Source organism: Glycine max, chromosome 1, assembly GCF_000004515.6.
Source record: "Glycine max cultivar Williams 82 chromosome 1, Glycine_max_v4.0, whole genome shotgun sequence".
NCBI lineage: Eukaryota > Viridiplantae > Streptophyta > Magnoliopsida > Fabales > Fabaceae > Glycine > Glycine max.
In genome coordinates, this window is record NC_016088.4 from 53582269 (window position 1) to 53606961 (window position 24693).

The 24693-nt window shown below is 29.7% G+C and overlaps 3 protein-coding genes across 9 annotated transcripts; all 3 read right to left on the reverse strand.

Moving 5' to 3' along the window:
* Nucleotides 1-2298: 2298 nt before the first annotated feature.
* Nucleotides 2299-4659, reverse strand: LOC100305887 (ADP-ribosylation factor A1E-like protein). Of its 6 annotated transcripts, none has more exons than XM_006572737.4 (6): nt 4423-4659; nt 4101-4256; nt 3697-3767; nt 3366-3485; nt 3082-3200; nt 2299-2624 (listed from the first exon to the last, which is right to left on the reverse strand). In XM_006572737.4, the coding sequence occupies exons 2-6, from the start codon at nt 4246-4248 to the stop codon at nt 2534-2536; spliced, it is 549 nt and encodes a 182-aa protein (XP_006572800.1). In that variant the 5' UTR covers nt 4249-4256; nt 4423-4659; the 3' UTR covers nt 2299-2533. The 6 variants fall into 6 exon arrangements, with proteins under 6 accessions (XP_006572800.1, XP_014634552.1, XP_014634170.1 ...); XM_014779066.3 differs by having other exon boundaries at nt 4344-4658; XM_014778684.3 differs by having other exon boundaries at nt 4101-4277; nt 4344-4651.
* A 342-nt stretch (nt 4660-5001) lies between these two features.
* Nucleotides 5002-5759, reverse strand: LOC100803203 (uncharacterized). Its single transcript, XM_003516563.5, has 2 exons — nt 5496-5759; nt 5002-5418 (listed from the first exon to the last, which is right to left on the reverse strand). The coding sequence occupies exons 1-2, from the start codon at nt 5514-5516 to the stop codon at nt 5209-5211; spliced, it is 231 nt and encodes a 76-aa protein (XP_003516611.1). The 5' UTR covers nt 5517-5759; the 3' UTR covers nt 5002-5208.
* Nucleotides 5760-6554: 795 nt separating this feature from the next.
* Nucleotides 6555-8536, reverse strand: LOC100805687 (microtubule-associated protein RP/EB family member 1C). Of its 2 annotated transcripts, XM_003517271.5 has the most exons (6): nt 8276-8536; nt 8028-8183; nt 7846-7952; nt 7367-7586; nt 7175-7288; nt 6555-7045 (listed from the first exon to the last, which is right to left on the reverse strand). In XM_003517271.5, exons 1-6 carry the CDS (start codon nt 8381-8383, stop codon nt 6767-6769), a joined length of 984 nt encoding a protein of 327 aa, XP_003517319.1. In that variant the 5' UTR covers nt 8384-8536; the 3' UTR covers nt 6555-6766. The 2 variants fall into 2 exon arrangements, with proteins under 2 accessions (XP_003517319.1, XP_025984576.1); XM_026128791.2 differs by having other exon boundaries at nt 7175-7586.
* Nucleotides 8537-24693: the final 16157 nt, after the last annotated feature.

The following is a 24693-nucleotide window of genomic DNA, read 5'->3' on the forward strand; positions in this document are numbered from 1 at the left end:
CTTGTTACTATAAGGTAAATAGATCAAAATAGAAAATGCATTTTGCACGCTATGTATAGGAAAAGAGTGAATTGAATAATCAATAATTATGAAGATGAACTTTATAGCTGCTACGAGCAAGACCTATAGGTTATGGGTGAAACGTGTTGGAGAAATTTTTGGAAAGATGAATTCTCTCTCTCTCTCTCTCTCTCTCTGAGCTTTTAGGAGTTGTGTCTGACTTTTATGTTTGAAAAGTGATAGAGCTATGCAGTGATAATATAGGTATTGCATTGCACAGAACAAGAGAAAGCATGCACGCAAAAAAAGGTAAAATGATCAAGGGAAGACCGGTCATCAGAGGAAGAAATATTTGAAAATGACAAACTTTTGACATAGGGGGAGAGGGCGTGGCTTTGTTACCCCTGCGGTGCCGTTTCTTTACCTTTTTTAACTGAGTTATGGTCACTGGTCAATTATATGTTGCGGTTGCATCATGCCATAGTTATGATGGTTTTTAATCCACGGCATAAGATTTTCAAAGTGACAGCTATATCGCGGCCGAACAATAATTCTAGGAGACATGATGAATCTGTTTCAGATTGAAATTTGGCAATTGCAATACATGCAGTGTTTTCTTAAACTTTGGAGAAGCTAGGAAACCATAAACTTAGGTTGTCTTGATCAATCGATAACATAATTTCCTTAGGGTGCAGGGTTCATACTTAATAGTTTCGTAAATAGAGTTCTTTTTTTCAGATTTGTTACCATACCAGAAACAAGAAGATTGTGACATGGTTGTACTCTATTTGGGAGCTACTATAGTATAATTTTGTATATAGTCTATTAACTTGTTTATGTTATGTCATTCTCGCGGCTTAGTAGTAAAGTTGTATGGTGTAGGGACCACAGGTATGACCGTGGCTTGCGAAATTAAAAAGATTCTGATGTACCAAGAGACAGAAGATGTGCACAATGATATCAAATTAAAGTTGCTACCTAGCATCAAAAGCTAATAAGGAGCCAGCATGCTCTTCATGCAAATAATATTAGGTGCGTTGTGATTTTGGTAAAAAGTGCCAAATTTATGTAAACCAATTTTGTTTGCGCAGTCATAATCTACCTCTTTTAGGGCATTTGCCGTCTTAGCTTTGCATGCTATTTGTAGTAGATGTGTAGTCTAGCGGCTTAATTATCAGGCTAAGCTATAGGGAAATGAACACGGCAAGAATCACTTTTACAGCAAGCTATTAGTTTGCTTATATAAAGTAAATTATCAAAATCTACACGGTAACCATGTCACCTTTAAGTTATTATTACCATTTTCCATATAAATCTTTACAAATAAGAAATAAAGTAAGAGTATGATGACATTTTTACAATTATTTTTAAAATAAAATGAAAACAGTTCATATTTTCGTAAATCAAACAAATTTTTAACTGAAAATTGAAAGGCCAACAGGATCTTGTTCTTAATATTAGTCTCTGTTAGATCAATTATGTAAAGGCTAAAGTTATCACAATCTAATTATAATGTTTGGGTAAATAATTTAATTAAACACTTAGTTAATAAGCTTATCACATGATCAGAGCTTGTATTGTAAGTTTCACAAGGAATCTTCGTGAAATATAGGCTAAAAAAGTGTATATGATGTTAGTCATTAATAATTTTCAAGATGCTTTTTTTAGGGACCACAAAAATCTTAAGTTAAACGAAGACACGTCATGAATGATTTGTTACATCTTTAACAAACCCTAGCACACAAGAGCCCCGCTAGCTGCGAAGCCTAAATAATGCAAATGTCCTTCTATCGCGCTGATATTGAGTTTTTGTTAAAATAGTGAAGGCTAGCTATTAGGTAAAAACACGTGAATGATTTCATATTATCCTTAACAAAAATACGATGTTCAAGCTAAAGTCGTGTTATTTATATTTCATTCCAAATTTATGCATGGGACTGTTGTTGAAATCTATATATTTCGTTGGCAAGGCTTTCCGCCAGAGAAACTCTGTAAGAGACAAACAAAATAAATATAAGTTTCTTGTTTTTTTCTTAATTACATTGTCATAATTTTTCATGCTTGCCTTTTACACTAGAGTAGTATACATTTGCTGCTCTATACATACATGAACCATTTAATAATAAAGAAGTACTAGCGGCACACTCCTCTTATCACATATTTTTCTATTGATTAAAAGTTATTAAAAACTAAAGAAATGAGGAGAGAGACATTAAATGAGAGGTAACACCCACATAAATTTATGATTTTCAATAATTAATAAAAAATAATGTGTTCAAAATAGCATGTTAAAGAATATACTGGTAACATTTCTCTTAATATTATTAAATACTGAAAGCGGGGTGTAACGTGTACATAATACTCCTCAGAGTTTATATACTTATATCATAGTTATTGATATTTTTATAGATGGTTCAAACTTCAAATAACAGATACCACTCATTTATGCCTATAAACAAACGAGATATTGTACATAATATATATAACAGTCTCAGTATTCAATCGAAGATCAGAAACGCAATCAGAGCTTGGTTCATCTTGTCTTGTTAGTTATGTGACTAGATAACCAATCTAGCCCCTCATAGAGTCCTTGGCCGGACGTAGCACAAGTTGGCTGGATGTACCTTCATCAACCAAAAAATAGCTAGAATAAGTTAGACATTAATTATTTTCACGACGTTAATACTTATTTGTCGAGATATAAGGTAAATAGCTCATTGAGGGTATCTTGAACTCAAAATCTCAAATCAAGATTGTTATGTGTTTTAATTATAAATCAATGTCTTAGGTGACACTTGGTCTGACTGTTTTTAATTTTATTTTTAAAGAAAATAAAATAAAAGATTGAAAATACGTTTGTTTAAAATTAAAAAAACATTTTCTTTAAAAAATATTTTACAAAATAGACTTAAAATCGAAAATAACATTTTAATGTTTCTAGTCTTTATTGAAGAAGTAAAAACACCATTACACCTTAAAATATTTTATTTTCGATACATATTGAAGAAGTAAAAACATATTAATGTTTTTAGTCTTTATTGAAGGAGTAAAAACAAAAATAAACACTGAAATGTGACATACCAGCGACGCAGGCGGAGTGAATGTAAACCGAGTTTATCTGTAATTTCCGCAACACTTAAAGCATTTGGAAGATCTTGCTTATTGGCAAATACCAATACTGTAGCGTCACGAAGTTCATCCTGCAATGCTCATGATTATCAAGATGATTGCAACATTATTTTACCTTTATGTCGAAAGCCAAAGCTTTATTTTTTTTCAATTTGGAGTGCACAGTGGATAAAAATTTAACCATGATTCAAAGTCTATGGATATTAAAAAATTACTAAATATGAAAAATTACTAACCTCACTCAACATTCTATGTAACTCATCCCTGGCTTCTAAAATTCTTTCCCTATCGTTACTATCTACCACAAAGATAAGACCTTGTGTATTCTGGAAGTAGTGTCTCCACAATGGTCGAATCTGCACAGAATTTGGCATATAATCAGATTAAAGTAGTTTGAGTAGCATCTGCATGAATGTTATCATATACTAATGTACCCATATATAATACTCTAGCAAATAAATCTGTAAAGCAACGGATTTCAAATGGAGCTCAAATACTTAACAAGCAGACACTCAAAGCTTCATCCCTAATTAATAAATTAAGATGTGGCCAGAAAATCACAAATACCTTGTCCTGTCCTCCAACATCCCAGACGGTGAAGCTGACATTTTTGTACTCAACAGTCTCCACATTGAAGCCTAATCCATCGAAGGTATATGTACAAAATTTCAATCATTTTCATTTGGCACTCGTATTGTACAAAATAATCATATTGGAATCATTAAAATTAAAAGATAACTATATATATATAGGTTTTTTAAATAATCATGTGACCACTAACTGTACAAGTACAAGATTAGAGTCCTAATCTGCGTAGAAGACACATGATAATATAACTAGTACGAATTCAAGTAGCACCACGCAGAACTTCCAAAATTCAATACATTTAATGCCGAGAGAGTTAGGAACTGCTTATAAACGAAAACGATGGTTTAAAGAACGCATGGAAAAACACGGTGACAAGTTGGAACCTATTGTGGGTATTGTAGTGACGATTTCTCCAAGTTTCAGTTTGTAGAGTATTGTTGTTTTCCCAGCAGCATCAAGACCCACCATCAGAATCCTCATTTCTTTCCTTGCATAAAACAATCTCAATAGCCGTGACACCGTCAAACCCATTGTTGCCTCTGGTTCAACCAATATTTAAGCTGAAAAAACAACCTAAAAGTAAAACCGTGGAAAATGAAAAAGAAAATTTACTTGTTTTTTCATACCAAAAAATAGAAACCTTGGAATTCTTTTCTGGTTTTTCTTTTTTCAAACTGTGATGAAAGAAGAGGAAGCTATGACTACCTGAAAAAATGTAATTTTTTTGTTGAGAAGCAGGGGAAACTTAAAACTGAATCTGTTGTTGGTACATGTAACCAGAAAATAACACCAGGCATCAATACTGCACTAATAGAAAGTGAGAATAGGATTCACATGTTGATTGCTGAGAGAATAAAATGATTGATGGGCATGCCATTTGAAAACATGGGCAATAAAAAGGGAATTAGAGGGTTATAAGATTGATTTGGTGATAAAAGTAAAAAAAGATAGAAGAAAAAAGTATTTTTTTTTTATAAAATATTAACAATTAACTACTAACATTTGTTCATGAAAAAATAAAAAGGAAATTATGATTTTCTCACACTCCTCCATGCAAAAGTGATCATGTGATGTGATATGAATTTTCTTGTCCCTTATGTAAGATTCGGATCGCACGGTACAGAAGTTACATTAGCGTCAAACCAAAGCAATCGAATATGTAGCAAAACAATTTTCACTTCATGCTGCGGAGACGCAAAGCAAAAGCACAACCCACTACTTTTTTAATACCTGTTTTGTTAATTTGGATATTTTATGGCGAAGTTAAGGGAGATGAAAGAAGGAATTTGAAGAATCAGCCTTTTCTATTACAAAAGTAAAAACAAGGATTTATGCGATCAATTCGATGATTAATACATCATTGACACTGGTTTGTCCATGTCTTTGTGCCTATAGGACAACTAGCAATAGCAATATAAGAAAATTACATTATTGGCAAAACCTATATGTCCTTGGCTAAACAAATTGATCAAAGAACATAATAAAATTACATTATTTTTTGGAGATGGCATCCTTCGCTGACTGTAGAGTGGATGCAACAGCAGCAGCAGCACCAGCAAGTACACCACCACTGGTGTTGGTGGAATGGGGCTGGTGAATTACCTGCACGTTCCTCTCTTCTTGCCTTTGCCCTGCTGAAGATCGATAATCCACAGTTTCCACCTTCTTTTCCATGCCATTTTGTGCATTCACAATCTCATTCTGACACAAGAGTTCATACAGATTCACTAATAAATAAATAACAATGTAGGGAAATGAATGGCTGGAGTTACACTTACCTTCTTAGCCTGTTCGTTCATGTTAACCAAGCAAGTTAGAAAATGTGATTACTTCCCCTGAGCCTGAGGTGATTTGTAATCGAAATTAGACAGTATAATCAAGCTCTTTTTCTAGTTTTTCTCTCTACCCGGCAAACACGAAATTTACGTGTTTTTAAGGAGAGTCGAGGATTATAGACCAAGTCTAGGAGAAATGACGACAACGTAGGCGGAGGAAAAGGGCCTCTAATAACCACACACCCCGCATGTCACCGCATCACATGCCCTCCCATTCCAAGTAATAATAAACATTTGGGATAATTTTAACACTTTGAGGGATTAAATATGTTTTTATCATCAGAAAATCCATTACATTAAATTTTATTTTTCTTGGTTTTGTTCCGCTAATTTTTAAACTAGACGAAATTGGTTTACATCAAGGACTAAAACTAAGTTTTTTTAAAATAAAATATCCATTTTGACTAAATATTAATGACCAAAACCATATAGTTTCAATAATGCAAGAACTAAGGCTAATTTTGACCAAATTTTCATGGACCAAAAACACATTTCACTGTAATAATAAAGATTACAGGAATTCTTCAAGAAAATCATATTAAAAAATTGTTTTTTGTTTTTGAACACTTGCTCGATATAGAAAAAAAATTGACAAATGCATCAGTGGCCAGCCTTATTCTCTGTATTTTTAAAACCGTAGTTTTGTTCCTTGAAGATTTGATCAAAATTAGTAGTCGTCTTTTAACACTTATTTAAAAAAAAAAAAAGATATGGTTTTGGTCTTGGTCTTGATGCCAAATCATGTTTTCAACTCATAAATTAATTAGGAGTCCGATATGTAATTTTCCCTGAACTGTAAATGATTTGGTCATCACATGAAAAAAACGCAGAAAATGGAATAGTGCTAATCATCAAAGCACAAGCCAGAAATTACATGACTGGAATCAGAAACATGACTTCAATCCAGGAATTAATTACAAATTCCGATATGTAATTATCCCTGAATTGTAAATGATTTGATTTGATTTTATCATCACATAATTAAAAATGCTGAAAATGAAATAAATCAAAGCACTAGCAGCAAATTCTATAAAGGCAAAACATATCTGGTTACATTTTTCTGGGCTGATACTGATACTTTATAACAGAATAGTCTCCCTAAAAACCCCTAATCATTATGAATATCGCGGTCAATTCACACATGAAACAGGAATTACTGTGACCAAAAACAGTTTTAACAAGTTGCTAATTGAATTAACAACAGAACGTGATCCCTAACAAGTCATAAGAGGTGACTCGCTACAATGAACATCTGAAACATCAGAAAGCCTCTGTCTGGGAGACAACGTTGCAAGCCCAGCAACATCAAAATCAATATTGGCAATATTCTTTCTCTTGTGAGTTTCTGAACTGCTCTTCTCCTCCGAAACCTCAGCAATGGGGCTCAATCCCTCTATTTCCTTACGACCAACAGAAATCATAGCTTGAGCTTCAGCCACAGCCGTTCCATTGTCATCTGTAGCATATAATATCTTCTGTATCGCAGCAACAATCTGACACACAAACAACCAATCAAATCGCATAAGATCAATACCTAATACTAATAGATACTAATAGTATTACCAATTAATGGGTTTCACTAATCAAATTAAATCAAAGTAAAAACTCTGAAAGCATAGTACCGGTGAGTGTTCTATCTCAGGAGTCTGGCACAGTATCTCAATATCTCTCAGCTTTGCAAAGTAGAAATCCCGTTCCTTCTCAAGGCTATCAATCGACAACTTCAACTCTGTTATCTGCATCAACTTCAACTGTAAGAGCAATATACTTCCATTATTCATTTGATAATTCTTTCGACGGGAAAACAAAAATACCTTTTCTTCATAGGCAGGGTTTCCGGCAGAAGGTGCTGCTCTCGCAACCTTTGCAGCTTGATTTGTAGGGTTAGCATTAGAAACCTCATTTCTTCGAGAATTATGAGAAGACTGAGGTCTCTGTGCAGTAGAACCCTTCGTTGAGGCTTGCGAGTTTGCAGATTTCTTGCTCGTTTCTCTTCCACCTTTGCTAACCTCTCTCCTCTCCAGAGGATTATAACTACAACCATTCAGCATCCAATATTTAATCAAAAAATTACTCATCACCAATATCAAATTCATAAAATTACACTACAGAATTCAAAGGTCACAAGATTTTCTTTATGACGTTTGAATTTCAATCTTAAACCCTAACTTCCAACCGAAAACAACTATTCAACGCGAAAAAGTCAATTTCAGAGAATTTTAAAACAAAGAGAAATCTACAACGACAAATGTATGCGAATGAAATGAAATTAAATTAGGATTAATAATATTACTTGTGCTGAAGGCCGGAATTGACAGAATCGCAGTATCGTTTCATCCATTGCATGAACTCGAGGTTATCCAGTGGCCTTCCTTTCACCAGCTTGCTGACCTCGATGTGCTGAGAAACACAACGAGCAATTCAGTAATTGAATTCAAGATCGTCCAAAATTAAAATACAGAGGGAGAGTGTTACCTTGGTGATTTTGAGTTTATTGAAGACATCTTGAAGGACCTTGTAGTTCTGAATCATCTCATACTCGCTCTTGGCGTCGAAATTGACCTTGTGCATAGGCACGATCCCTGGATGAGCGGCATCGAGAAGCTGGCAGTGAACCGCGCCGGAACATGCCTGAGAGTATAACGATCCAAGAAAATAGAAGATCTAGTAAGAAATCAACGATCGGAAATTAAACCTAAATGGAGAAATAGGATCGAAATAACCTCTTCGACTTTGGAGAGATTGAGTTGCAGAGTTGAGTTGATCCAAGAAAGAATCTCAGATCTGCCGACGAAGTAAGCCGCATCCATGATCCCAATGTTGGTCGCCATTTCCTTCTTGCTCTGTCGTTTCTTCTTCTTCGCCTTCTGGATTCTCTGATAACGGGTCTCTCACAAAGAAAAAGGGTTCGCAAATATATGGAGACGGGAGCGGGAGTATTTCAAATTCAAAATCTCTTGTTTGGGGATTAACGTGTGAAAATTGTCTTAATAAGGAATCGTCGCAACGTTCGGCTAAGTGGAATGTGATACTAATTCTTTGGGTTGGGCTTCCCTTAGGCATTCATGTAGCGCAGTGGGCTTTGCAGATAAAAATGTAAACTGGGGCTTTGATATCTGACATCTGACATATTAATAAAAATAGAAACAGAAATGCTTTAAAAAGTTTTTGAGTTACGTAAGTTAACGTTTTTTATTTATTTTTAGTTCCTTGATTTATTTTTTTAATTTTAGTCCTTGTAAGTAAATATATTTTTTAATTTTGATTCTTGTAACATATTTTATTTATTTTTAGTTTCTGTAAATTTATTTTTTTTAAAAAAAAATTAGTTCCTATAAGTGTATACTTATGAAAATTATGAATGAAAAAATTAATTTTAAAAAAATACAAACTTCAGATACTAAAAATGAGAAAAAAAAAACTTACATGAATTAAAATTAAAAAAAATGTTAACTTATAGAGATAAAAAAACATATTGAAGCTAAATAGAAATATACACAACACATCAAGTATTCGCCCCTAATTATCTAGCCATTCTTTTTTTACCTTAATTAAAAAATGAATAAATCAGTATTCAGATTCTAATAAAAAAAATAAAATGAAAAATTATTTAAATTAACGAAGAAACTTTTTTATAATTTGAATATAGTTCTTCTTAATAAAAAAAATATTTTATTCTTTTCCTTAGTATCTACAATTTGGTGGGATCAAAATTATTTTAATTATTTTTTATGATTTTAATTAATATTTCAAAGTATTAGTTAACAATTAAGTGTTTATATTATTTTTTGAATTTAATTTTTCTGTGGTGGTAGGTCAAATATCAGAGTGATTCTTCAGCTAAATAAATTATTATCACTTATGAATATAACAAAACTTTACATCATTGTATCAATCCTTTAGATTTTTTAGTTCAATTTATACATATTAAGTGACATTTAATGAGAAACCACCACTTACTTGGATTTTAAGATTATTATTGTAAAAGTTAATAAACTTATTTTGTGATTAGATAATAATGTAAAATTTTAATCCAAAATTTGGATATAGCTAACGCTTTATTGTTTCCTTGGCAGGACATGTATAAATGTATGTTAAATTACTTCAAAAAAGTATTAGGCTACGTTTTTAATTAGGTCTATGAAGTTTTCTTTTCAATTGGGTTGTTGATTTTTTTTAAAAAAAAAATAGAGGGTTCTTCAACTTGTATGTGCTTTTAATTGGTAATTCTTTTAACTGTATTCTTCATTCAAAATCGAAATTTTATTTTGGTAACTCGTCTAATAAAAATTAACATTAGAAATCAGTATTGATTATAAGAGAGAAGCTTCTAATTATAGTTAAAAAGTAAAGAAAATATTGTACTTAAGTTTTACCAATAAAATAAAATAATATAAATTTGATTCTTAGGATATGTGTCAGCACGGCTAGCTTCGTGACTAATAATCATATTAGATTGTTGAATGTCACGCTGCTTCGGCGGTTATGATGATTGAGTTAATGGGAAATGAACAGTCCCTTAAAAGTTAAAACCATTTCTTGCTACAATCTATCTCCACTTGTTTCACTTTCGCCATATGGATATTGATTTGATATGCATAGATGCAAGCTTAAACGGATGTTATTCATCCAATAGATCAACTTGGCAGACTTTTTTATATATATTTTTGAACATGGGTGCAATCTAATTGGTTCTAGTATATATGAGTGGAACATAGATTACACAGCATTGCTTCCTTGTTTTTGTTAGTTAAAACCCTCTGAAAACGACACTAGCACCCAGCATTGCTTCCTTGTTTTGTTTGGTACATTATTTCTTATTCGCTTTTTGTCTATACTTATACGTGTTCTGGGTATTTTTATATTTTAATAAATTTTGTTCATGCAAATGTCCCATAAGACTAAATTATGAGTTACAACAAGAATCTCCTGTTCCACACCAAACAAGAGAGGAGCATCCGAGTCCGTGCATTTAAGAATGAAATTTAACACGTTTTTTCAGTCATATATTTTCGGTCAAACGTTCTTGAAACTTTTAAAAAACATGTAAATTGATTTTTTCTTCTTCTTAAATTTGAAGAACATGGTGATTTTTTAAAAATGAATGAATGAATCCACATATTTTGATCAATATTTAACTTTAAAGTCTAAGGAACAAATTAATTTCATCAATATGAAAATATAAGAATTTTGATCATGTTGGGTTGTAGGCATAGAGAGAGACTAAAAATTTATTCTCCTCCCCACAGAAATATTAACATTAATTAATAACAAAAAAATTATGTCGTTATTAAAAATTTGTCACTAAACATTTGTCATTAAACTTTTGTGACGCTAATATCAATGACGAAAAGGGAATTTTTGTTACTAAATTTTGTGAATAATACATTAATTTCTTGTATAATTGATTCGTTGACTACGCTAAAAATTAAAATGGAGGCACATCTTTATGTCAGAATAGATGTTTGGAGCATTTTAAAGATTATAATTCCACGAGAGCTAAAGTTTAGGCGGGTTAACATTCACTTTACATTTTGAAGCATTTTAAAGATTATAATTCCATGGTGAATAACTTTACATTTTGATAGATTGAATAAGATGTTAATTGGATCATTCAAGCAAGTTTTTAGGCTCCAGTGTTGTGGTTAAAAAAAATGTGGAGAATAGAGGAAATTCAACTAAAGTTATCTAATCATGATTTTTTATAATAAAGTGAATCAATATTTCATATATATAATATAATAAAAAAATGTCATGTTTTTGTTTTCTTTTGTATCTCTTAACTTGAAAGAAATTACTTCCTAGAAAGAGAAAACGGCGTACAGGACATGAAATTGAGGTTGAGTTGGTGAGGTCTTTTATTTTATTTTTTTTCAAGTCAAACTTTCCATTCGAGAGGAAAACGAGGTCAGAGGCCTTACATCATCAGCTAAAATGGATAGCAATTGGTAAGTTTGTGAGCTTCAATTGAGGCTGAAGTTGAATTTGCATGAGATACGTTAGCTGGTGTACTACACAACCTTAAGTCCGATTGTTATACTCAACTAGTAGCTAGTTTTCAGTTTTCTTGCTTTCCTGAAGAGACAGCGTTATGTATCTGGTGCTTTTGTCATGTTTGATGCTGATGTATTGGAGGTTTCCAATATTATTTGTAATAAGCAAGAAAAGAAATTTCACATTCTCCACTATCGATCAACTTGGGATCTTCTGCATTTATTTCCTAACTTATTCGTTGTTATAGAGTATAGACTCGTTTTTAGATGAATTGGATGCAAGTTTCGCGGCCCATGGTTTTTTTTCCACCTAAGATCGTATCCAGCCTATCTGATTAACTGAAATTCTTCAGATGTATTTTTTTTTTCCTTAGACTTTCTCGATTAAAAAGTCAAATTAAATCTCAATTTATTTAAACTAAGTCAGGTGAGATAAAAACTCTTTCCAAGTACGTTATTTCAATGAATTTCATTTGTTTTTTAAAAAAATCATATACTATAAAAATATTTACTATGTATTTTATTTATGAGCAACTAAAATATTCATTAGCGGAAGAGTGGACATGGACAGGGTTAGGCTAGATCATATCTAAGCCTGGTATGATCTATTTAATATTTTTATGGCCCAAGCGTGAACTTGTTACAAGTCTATTTTTTGGCCGTAGTTCGGCCTTTATATACGTCTGTATGTATCGTTGACCCATTTAAAAGCTTGTTTCATTAAGAGGTGTAAAAAAAATAATCATTCTAAAAGTTTTCATTAAAATATACAAGACAACTTTAAACAACAAGATGGATCTAAAATTAAATTTATCTACAAACATTACACATGATAAACTACCAAAATCTTTAAAGCTCTTGTTCTTATTACTCATTTATACTTATAGGAATTAACTCATTTCAAACATTAAAATGATTTAAATAATCAACCCACTAAAATAATTTTATAATTTTATTAAAATAATTTTAATATTATATCTCAGATTAATAATAATATATTTATTAAAAATATTGTTGTTAAATGAATCAGATGGTCAAGCTTAATAAATTTTTCGTTAAGACTCCTGACCTAATTTATTTAATTAAAAAGATTTTTAAAATTTGTTTAATATTTTAAACCAATTGAGTCAAACCAAACCTTAAATAGATTGGGCCATAGGCTCCAACAAACTACCCGCCTCACTTTCACCCTTAATTAAGAAGATATGGGTACAAGCAATTCTCATCCTAAAAAAAAAATCCTCTCCTCTTCAACCCAATTTAAGAAACATAAAACATAAAAAAGTTTTTTCAAATAACTGTTTGTTTGTGTACACTCCCCTGACTTTATACAGAGATAATTCATGGGTAAAGATAACACTAATTCATCGATGAGTAAGACTTAAAATAAAATTAAAAAAGATACATTTTACTTTAAATGTGATAGTGATATAATAAATCTTTTTTTGTCAAGATACATGAATTTTTCATTAGCGTATGAGATCTCTTTAGTTTATAAAAATTAATAATAGATAAATTTTCATTAATGGACTCAAAGTTTAAATTTTAGTTGTTTTAGTTTTGAACCGGTCCTGTATACACAAACACTTTATTTACTGTGTATTATTATAGAATCAAATAAAATAAACGTGGTATTGAATAAAAGTATAAATATTTATTACTCAACAATTATAAAACATTCTTTTTGTCTAACCTACAACACTATGTAAAAATAAAAATATTTATCAATTTAGCATAATCCCATGGACATCTCTGAATAAAAAAAATCCCATCGACTGCTTCTGTTAAAAAACAGAGAAAAACGGCAAGCCTGATTGGACATGTACCAGTCTAATATCGTGTTTCATCATCTCTAAAATTAGTTGAGGTGTGTGTGCCAAACATAAGAAAAGTTCTATTTTAAAAAAAACATAAGAAAAGTTATACTAACTCTTAACATTGTATATTATACTGTTTTGCTATGAGTGTTAAAATGGTTCGACTTTGATTAACCCAATATAAAATATGGCTGAACTAGTAAAATTTAGATTCAAAATTATATCGGTTGAACCCAAACCAGTCTAGTTCGAAAATTTAATTACTGACCAAACACAAGCTAGTACTTCATGTAAGTTGTTGTTCTTGATATTTAATGTGCTCAGAGCGAAATTATAGATATAGATCCTTTATATATAAATGTTCTATAATATAAATATATATTATATTAAAAATTATATATTTTTCATATAAAATATTTTTTCTACTTACAAATACATAAAACAGAAAATGTTACATGCAAATAAGTGTTTAAATATATATTCTATAATATAAAAATATATTTTTTTATAAATTAAAATTTTGTTAAGCCAATTACACCATCACCATCATTATCGATCATAATTATTATTGTTATCATTATTTTTTACGTTACTATTATATTATTCATATCATCATAATAATATAATAGTGATCATAAAAAATCATAACAATAGTCATGACACGAAATGATAATTATAATAATGATGATAATTATACAACTAAAAAACTACATGATATTTCGTTGCATGAACAGCTCCTTTTTGTTTTTAGCTATGGCATGTTTAAGATATACATAAATGACTTCTAATAATGTAAAATTTTGATCACGTGATAATTATAAGAATAACACCTAATTTACAGAATTGAATAGTTGAATTAATAAGATTTACTTCTAACAATAGAAAGTTATTAGAAGTAAACAAACATATATTTTCTAAGGTGACTCCTTGAAGCAGCATGGTGGGGGAATGAATATAAACAAGAAACAACTTAACAGTTAGTAGTCATTATCAAGAATATTAAACTGAACAACACATAAAAAAAGGACTCCAATAATTTATGTTGGGAATCACAGGGTCCCAGGAGCAAGAAAATGAGGAGGGATGAGCCAGCCTATCTATTAACTAATATAGGCATTTAGAATTAGACCCTACATTCCGAACAGATCAAAACAGGTAGACTACGAAGACCCTAAACTTTATCTTCCCATTCACATTCGGCTACCCATGTCCCACGCGACCAAACCTAACGTCCAACAATTCAAAGTTTAAATTTTTTACCATTACTCAGTTGGACGGCTTCTTTAATTGGGTTGTTGCCATCAATTTGTTTGATTGCTAGGAGTGTTCTGTAAGTGGAAGGAAAAAAAAATTACACTATAACTCATCTTTGGTATGATCTGTAAAGTAAGTCATCATTATCAAAGTTAAAAGCTTACTACATGGTGATTTTTAATTGGATTGCAGTATTAAAAAACTTTCATATATAGTATGATAATCTAAGGGAATTTTTTTTTTTTAGCACGAATGTTATATTCGTGTAACCGCACGAACGTTCATGTGTAACAAATCCTGTGTTACGTGTTTCCAATTTTTTTAATTAATATTGATTATAAAAAAAATAAGCACCATTTTTTTTTTTGTTTTCGTGCAATTCGTGCCTGATAATTTTCTACGTAGCAATGCTCATAATCTAATAAAATGATATACTAATGTTATCTTTAGGACTTGTTAATTGTCTAAGCTCCTAGTACTTGTTGGAGCCCAAATGGCCCATTTAATATATTCTACGCATAAATGCATTTTTTTGTTTATGTAATTTACTGTTTTTTTTCATTTTAATCCTTGTAAAATATGTTTATTTTATTTTTCGTTTTTTAAGTACTTATGTTTTCTAAAGTAATTTGAATAGTAAAAAATGTTATTTGAAATGTTTCAAGAACGAAAAAAATTACATCTTGCAAGGATAACCAAAAAAAAATTAAAAACAAAAATAAAAGAACACTAAATTACAAAAACAAAAAACATATTTAAACTTACATTTTATAACTGTAAAATGTCGATCTGATAGAACCGTTCAAGTCATTGAAAAGGGAAAAGAAAAGAAAGAGAATAAATTTAGAACTCATGGAAGTGAAGTATATTGAATTGAGTTAGTACTTAGTTCATTGATGGCAACTTTGAATGAACTAAATAGGTAGAAATTAAATAACACACTATTATAGAGGGGTTTGGATATGGTTTGTTTCCAAAAGAACAGCTTTAATTTGGTAATCATGATATTCGAACTTAGAATATTGTCATACAAACTCTTATGACTACTTTTTGTTGATGTATGTGGGTAGTGGTTGTTTTAACAGTTTAGATAAAACTGAATAATGACCAACTAAGTTCCCAAAATTGAAAGGATGGAGACCCCCCACCAAACCACACCACCTAAGACAGGGAAGACTGGGCTCCACCCTTTGACAAAAAATCCATATTATTGGAGGAGCATGATGTCTCTACATTCTACACTAAATATGTTTCTTTAACAGTTTTATTAAAATTAATTTTTAGAGATTTAAAAATTATGAATAATTTTATTTAAAATATTAATTACATGACAATATAATAGATATATTTTTTTCGTAAATTTTTTTACCACTTATGAATGTTTTAAAATGATGAGTTTTTATAAGTTAATGTCAATCCTGCATAGACTTTAGTCAGATTCAGTTTTCTTAACTACATTAGGAATTGCATTTAATGCATATTTAATTATTTATATTTTATAAGCTAGAAAATTATTAGATAATTTTGATCATTATTTATTTAATATTCTGATTAATCTTTACGTGACACATATTTAAGTTTTTATGTAAGAAAAAATAATTAATAACAATTAACTATATGCCATATAAATATTGATAAAAATATAAATTTAATAATAATTTAAGATCACTTAATAATTTGTCTGAATTTCAGGGTGTTCTTTATTTTTTTATGTTCCTTTATTTTCTTTGGTTATGCGTCTATAATTAGCTCCACATCCACTAACATGTGTGCCGTATCAAAAATGATATCTTCATTTTAATATCCACCGTTTTAGTTCGATGGTGTCCGTGATGGTCCCTCTTCTTTGAGTAATGATTGTATATTTGAGGGTTTAATTTTCATCTCCTGCATCCGGTTGCATCTTTCATCCACAAGAATAAAAAATCTTGAGAAAAAATTTTGGTCTTTAGCAACAGATTTCTTCAAGTCCAGGCTTTGTATCACGGCACAGTTAATTTTTTTTAAGGCAAACACTTAAATTTTTTTTTGAGATATGAAAATATGTTATAAATGAAAAAGTAAGAAAGGAGGCTGGTATGGCTTGCTGCTTAATTAGATTCTACTTGATTTTAAGAGAGAGAAAATAACCTCTTATTTTGAGAAATGAAGTGATGGAAGAAAAATATCAAGTGGCTAGTAATTGACAAAAGTAAACACTGAATATTATTTAGTGTATGTAGATCTATAGTATTATCGCTGCAAAGTGCATTACATCAATCATAGTAAGGTTTTACTAATCATAAACTTCATATAATAATTTAAAGAACAAGACTATTGATGTGTTTGGAAGCGAGTAGAGAAATAAGAGTGAAAAGAAATTTTATACTTTTTTTTAATTTATATTTTTATATTCTATTTAATTTTTAAAAAATGTATTTCTATTTTTTATATTTTTTTCTCTAACCCAAATACATCCTATATATGTTGGTGCCCTTAATGCTTTTTTATTTAAACTTTAATTTTTATTTTAGTGAGTCTCGTATTAAAAAAATTAAGATTAAATTCCAACATATGTTATTAAAATAAAAATTTATTTGTAATCAAAATATAACATTACCAATACTTATAATATTGTTATTAGTTTAATTTAATAAATTAATTATTGAAGAAAAATTCGATCAAAATGTGATTAATTTACTGAAAAGGGCTTGATGGTGTTTTATTGGCATGTTTTTGGGGGAGTCAAAGGCAATTATTTGCGTTTGTGATAATAATATGTGCCGAGTTGCCAATTGTTTAAGGGGAGACACAAAAATGATTTTCCTTTTAATAAACAAAGAGAGCCTTACTCCTTAAGCAGGAGAAAAGTGGAAAAGTAAACGTGGTAAAATATCAGAAGCAAAAGGAGATTCCCGACATCAAGATTGAAGGCGATACTACAACAAAACGATGCCGGATGAGGGCACAGTGGGCTTTTACGACGATAGATAGATAGCGGGAATCATGGGATATGAATACGAGGGTGTCAGCCTCAGTGTCACTTATCATCAGACTATTCTACTCTTCAACTCCCCAAACAAAATAATAAAAATATTTGCATAAGGAAACAAGTTATTGGCTTTGCGATATAGCTGGCAAGGTGGCCCATGACGTTGCCAATATCATTGACGGTTCGAAAGCGGACAGAGAAACAGTTTCCACCATAAAAAGCCAATTAAGCTCTCATCACGTATGCCCAGACAACTTCAACAACAAATAATAATAGTAGCCTAAAATCTATAAAATGGCATCTTATGATATTATGAGATATGTGTTAATTTTATATCTCAGTCTTAACATAGTCTTAACATAGGAGTACGCACATTTTATAAACCCATAAGTTATCTCTAATATCTTATTATTTAAATATATTGTAACATTTTTATTTCTTGACAATTGATTAATTATCTATAAAATCATACATTATCTATAAGGTACAATTATTTATTAACTTTTATCTCTAAACTATATATTATCTCTAATATTATTTATAAGCTATCAACTATTATCTACAAATAAGGATCTAGAACTTTATTCCACTCCTATAACATTGTTGTGCATTCACACTACACACACTTACTTGTATGCCCTCTTATATATTTTTGTTTATTTTCTTAACTCATATACTTATTTGAACGTCAGAGTCTTTTATTTTACATATCTCTCTTTTATTCTCCTAAGAAAGATTACTCTCAACCAATGTGCGAAATTCAAAAGTTCACCTTAATCATGTTTATCCTAACATGTGCTAGTTCTAGATTTTAGTAAGTACAAGTAGTAAATGGCAAACCATTACCTTACTTGAGGCTCATAAACATATTGGTGTTGACTTGTAAAGCGAACTGAAGTATGTCCATAGACTTGTAAATTTAAACCAACCCCACCCCTACCAGATTACTAGGAGTGTGATGTGATTGCAAAGTAGTTAAATATTTTGTTTTAATATTTTTTGGTCTGATCAAAGTCTTTGTATTTTCATATGATATCATGGTTTTAAATTGCGGTATAATTGCACCAATAATATTGTTAATGCAGGGTGCTGATAGCCACATCAGCCCACAATTGTGGTGTGGTTTTAAATCACATGACAAGCCGTAACTCATAATGCATTTGCAACGTAGTTGGGAACCATATTGGAGCCGTTACGGAACGCCATTGTATTCTACTTTTTTGTAAATAAAATTTAGCTTTTAATCTTCAAAGTGTCTAAAGTCGAACAATATGCCAATATACAATGTCAGGGGAGATCTTAAAATGAACAAAAAGTTATGTTGTCTTATAAATAAAGGCAAAATTGCACTTTTGATCCCCAAATTTTACTTCAATTTCACATTTGGTCCCCCGATAATTTAATTCACAATTTTGGTCCTCCTATTTTATAAATTCCTGCAATTTTGGTCTTGGACGCCCCAAATAGACGTTGACCGTTAACCTCAAACATTGACTGCCATGTGTCAACGCCTAAGAGATTCCCTGGAAAGGCTTTCATTTTTTTTACCTGGTATTGAACTTCTATTCCTTAGTGGTATTTTTTTTTTATTCTCAAAGAAACCCTAAAAGCAAATCCCCAATTGCAAGGGCCGTCATTCTCAGCACTCTCTCTCCGCCTCCTCTCCCCTTCCACCTCCTACCCCCACCTCTCTCCCCTCGCCTCATAGCTTTACACAGGAATCAGCCAAGCCCCATGGTTCACCTGGAACCCCACCACCGTCGCCAAACTCGCCGCCCTCCTCCACAGTCTCGACCACCACTCCCAATCCGAATCCCTCATTTCCGACGCCAGCTCCAGGTTACAGCCACGCCAATGCGACCTCGTTCTTTTCTATGGCAAACTCATCGATTCACACTCCAAGCAAAACTCCCACATCGCCTTCAACGCCGCTTTTGGTTACCTCTATAACCTTGTTTGCACTTCCTCCTCCCTTCACGTGAAACGCATGACCTACCAGTACATGGTGAGCGGCTTATGTTTAATGGATAGACCTTGTGAGGCCGAGGATTTGGTTCTTGGGCTTTAACCTTCGGGCTTCATTGTAAGGGTGTGGGGTATAAGGGTTAGGGTCTGTTAAGCTGTGACTCTATTTTGTATTCATTGTTGTTCTTGTGTTCATAGTTGTTGGTGGGTATAAGGGTTAGGGTCGCGAGCGAAATTAGTGAAGGTGGCTTGGTGCGTGCTGGTGGGGGTTAGAATGAGTTTTTTGGTTTTTAATAATATTTAAAATAAATTAAAGATAATTAATTAGGGTTAGGGATTTGCTTTTATGGTTTCTTTCAGTAAAAAAAATTACCATTGAGGGTAAAAAATCATAAACTGTTTCACGTGTCTATTAGACGTTGACACATCACAGTCAATGTTACTGCTTAACGGTCAACGTCCAATTGAAGCTTTTAGGGATCAACATTACATGATTTTATAAAAAGGGAGACCAAATTTGTGAATTAAATTATCGGGGGACAAAATGCAAAATTGAAATAAAAGTGGGGGACCAAAAATGTAATTTTGCCATAAATAAAAGATACACCAATATTAAAAAAATTATAAAATTATATTTTTACATTAAGTGCAAACAGATAATAATTTCGCGTTGTAATAGTCACAATCCGCATCACACTGGCTGTAATGCAGCAACCGCAATTTAGAAGCATGTTTTATATTAATAAATTTGTTCACCAGAATAAAAAATATATATATATTTAATTTCTTTTAACTTGAAAATATGATAGATTTTTAGGGGGAAAAGACTATATTCGCATAAATTTAAAATTTTGAGGATCAAATTTATCCCTTAGAAGATATAGAAACATGTGATCACAATCAACTGAAACTGTGAAGATTAAAAACATATATTTTTCTATTAGATATTTAAAAGTTTTGATTTAATAATATTAATCATATAAAATGTAAAATATAAATAAATAAAATAAAGTATTTTAATTTTAATTGCTTAAAATAAATTTCAAAAATCAATGTTGACGAAGTTTTTAAAAATATTTAATCTTTATATTTAACTTAATAGTACGATATAACCAATAAACTCTAACACATTTAATAAACTAATAGGTTTGTCACTAAGGCCATGTTAGTTGAAAAGAAAGAAAATCAATAAGATTAAAGAATGTGATATTTTCTAATAAAAATATTTTTCTCTTTCCATTTTATTTATTATTTAAATTTAAAAAACTCCTCTCCCAAATTATTTTTTCCTCTGGACCTAATAGAACAGAAATAGTATATCAATTAAGGTTTAGAATTTTTTTAATGCCAGCAAGGTTTAGGTTTTGTTCATATGAAAATATTTTAATTAAAGAGGTAACTGGCAGTCTGAAAATTTCGTTATATATATATATATAGTCTTGATATTAATTAATAATTATTTAATTTTGGGACCGTTCCATTGTCTGAGGTTGCACTATCAATTCAGGTACATACGTGGCATGGATGAGGGAGGAACACATACTTGGGGGAGCCATCGTAACAACTGTCGTCCTTGTCCGTTAGGCAATAGTCACTGACCCTGACACCAATACCGTTGTTTTTCACGTGCCATAAATATTATTCATCATATACTTTTATTAGAATACGAGTTCCTATTTTTATTTTTATATATCATTTTTCTTATTTTATATTTACAAAAAAATTCATTATATAGGTAAACATGAAGAGATGTGAGAAAGATATGGAAAACTAATGATCCATTTGCTTTGACCGAAAATCGACATTAGAAGGAGACAATCGCAGGAAAAGTACCTTTATTCGAATTGAGTTTTGTCTTTGGTAATATTCTTATTTACCCCCAATAAAATTTTTTTAGTAAAGATTTTTTGGGTTATATTATTGTTAATATCAACATTTTTCAATTACTAAAAAATTATCTTTGATGAAATATTAAGAAATAGTTTTTTAATAGATTATTTTGACTAAGTGTTAAAATATAATTTTTTGGTTAATTGTATGATGACAGAAGAAATAAAGATTTAGAAGATAAAAGTCATGGACAATGAAAATTGAAGATAAAATCATTAATTATAGAGATTGAAGACTAAAGTTATTCATGGTGAAAATTTAATGAAAGTTTACCGCGGTTAGAGATAGTTATTATCTATACTCTATAGATATAAAACTTGTATATTGTAACAAGGGTTGAAACATGTAACACTGACATATCCTTTCAAGCCCACACGACTTTTACATGTTAAGGGGTTAAGACAATATTTTCAACCAATATTTCAATTTGAGTTTTTATTTTCCTTTAAATCCTTTTATTTTTTTCAATCTTTATTTCTTCTAAAAATCTTACTTTTTTTTTATCTATATTTCTTCTCAAAACTTTTATTATTTAAATCCCTACTTCTTATTATTATCAAAAAATTTGTTAGAATTATTATCAAAATACTATTATAATTATCATTGGAGTTAATGTTATCAAAATTCTCTACTCTTTAGTTTATATTTTGTCGTGATTCATATTTGATATTGATAAAAGTTTAATATATGGAACCATTGCGAATGACTTATTAGGAGGTAAAAAGGCCTCCAAAATAAAAAATTATTTTCTTCCTCAAATATGCTATGAAATTATGTTTGTTAATGAAAATAAATACAAATTGTTAACAATTATATATCAATAAAACAAAATAATGAATTAAGAAGTGTATGAGTTTCACTGGTATAACATTCCACCAAAACTTCAAGAGAAAGGAGGGTTGATGTAGAAAAGATATCAAAATAGTCTTACTTTTATTTTTTTATTAGAAATATCTATGTCATTTTATATACATATTTTTTTCTTTCACTTTCTACATAATTAAATGAAATGATATATATATATATATATATATATATATATATATATATATATATATATATATATATATATCATTTCCTCTTCCATATTAAACAACTTAAAAAAGTCACTTCATTTATCACAAATAAAGTAATGAGTGATTTCTAGCAGTTAAAGAATAAATAGGTCTAAAAAAGGAAACAAAACTTGAGTATTGCCTTTATTAAATGTATATATAAATAAAAAAATAGTAATTAAAAATATTAGTTTTTTAATTTTATTTGAAAATAAAATTTAACATTTTAAACTACTCTTCATACTAATTGGTAAAATATTTTAATATTACGAAAATTCATTCTAAATAGAATATTTTGTGTTTCCATTTTGAAAGCCACGTAATTGATATAACAAGATTAAAAGAAGTACTTACAAGTAAAATCTGAAGTAAACAAAAAATATTTTAACTAGCATTAATTCCATTTAATAGGATAAAATTGGTTAAAAATTCTTTACATTTTAAACCATTATGTCAGAGTTCAAGTTTTCTTATATTTAAATAAAAAATATGTTGTAAATTTATACAGATATTAAAAGAAATGTTTCCAATACTTATGGCACAAAAAATATTTCCATTACTGTATACTTTTTTTAAAACTTCTCTCCCCTTTAACTGATACAAACTAAACCCTAAACCCTGTTATTGTATTTAAACCGCTCTCTTCAATTATTTATTTTTCTCGCTATTTTTTTTTTACCATTCTCATTAAACTTTTCTAATATTAAAAAATAAAATATAGAAAGACAGACACTGCGACTAGCAACAAATAAGGCTTTGTTAGAGATGCTTACCTTAAAATTGGGCGGATGAAATTCGTGGGCCTTCCCGTCCGCTCAGCTTACATTGTGGCAGATTCAATCAACCATTTCCTGCTTTTGACAAAAAAAAAGAATAACTAAAATCTACTAATATATAAGGATGTTCATAATCCAATTAAATTATTTGCAAACCATCACATCGATAAAAAAAACTAAAAATAATGTAAACTGAAAATCACAAAAACAAAAATAAAAACAAATAAATCGTATATATTTTTGTGGTTTAGTTCGATTTTTAGATTTTGTTAAATTGTGTATTATTATATTAATTTTCACTGTGATGATAAATAGTAAGTATTAAATAATTTATTTTTTCCTTTGTTTTATAATCAAAATGTATATTTTAGTTTCATATATTATAAAAGATGTACTAATATTATTATAAAATAGTATTAAATATCAAGTAATATACAAAATATTATTATGTAAAAAAAAATAGTTGATGATATAATTTTACATTAATGCTAAATATAAGTGAAAATAATAATTTCAACTAAAAATGTTAAACAAATTTTAATAAAAAAATAAAATTTATTTTTAAAATAATATAACATGATAATTATATAAATTTAGTCGATAGATTTTAAATTATGATAATAGATAAGAAATCAAAAATCACTTAAGTGAACCAAACAAAATCCAAACAGATTGGTTTGGTTTGGTGTTACATTTAATTCAAATCAAGCTGAATCATATCTTTATTTATTTTTTGTTCCAATAAATTTTTTATCTAAATATTAAATCAAATCATACCAAACACTCCTAAGTGTAATATCTAAATAAAATTATAGTTTGATATAATTATAAATTATTGTTGGAAAAATAGATTATGCAATGAGAATATAAAATATTTTTACATCATCTTTCAATTATAACTCATAATGAATGATAAGTTTGATAATATTTATAATAATTATTTTAAAACTCATATGAATAATAATTTGTAATTGGATAATATTATAAAATTATTTTATTCCTGTAAGTACATAACCATTGTCAAGAGAGGAACAAATCTCAGATACACATTGAACACCAAAACATTAAATTTTTGTAGTGAAATTGTGTATGTTATACAATTTTATGTTTTTTTATATCATGTTAATCACAATTTTTTTTTACAAAAAGTACTTCCTCTAATTTTTCATATAAGAGATAAATAATTGTGTTTTTATAATTTTAAGAAATGTATACACATTTTCATATGCATCAATTACTATTTTTCTTGTATATCCATAATAATTTGTTGTGACGTTTATTGATAAGACAAACGCTCATTCTCTATGCAAGTAACTCTATTTATTAACATATTTACAATATATCTTAGACTTGTCAGTGGAAAGAAATATCTTTTAATTTATCAGTATTGTGATTAACTATAATTATCATTTAAATCATT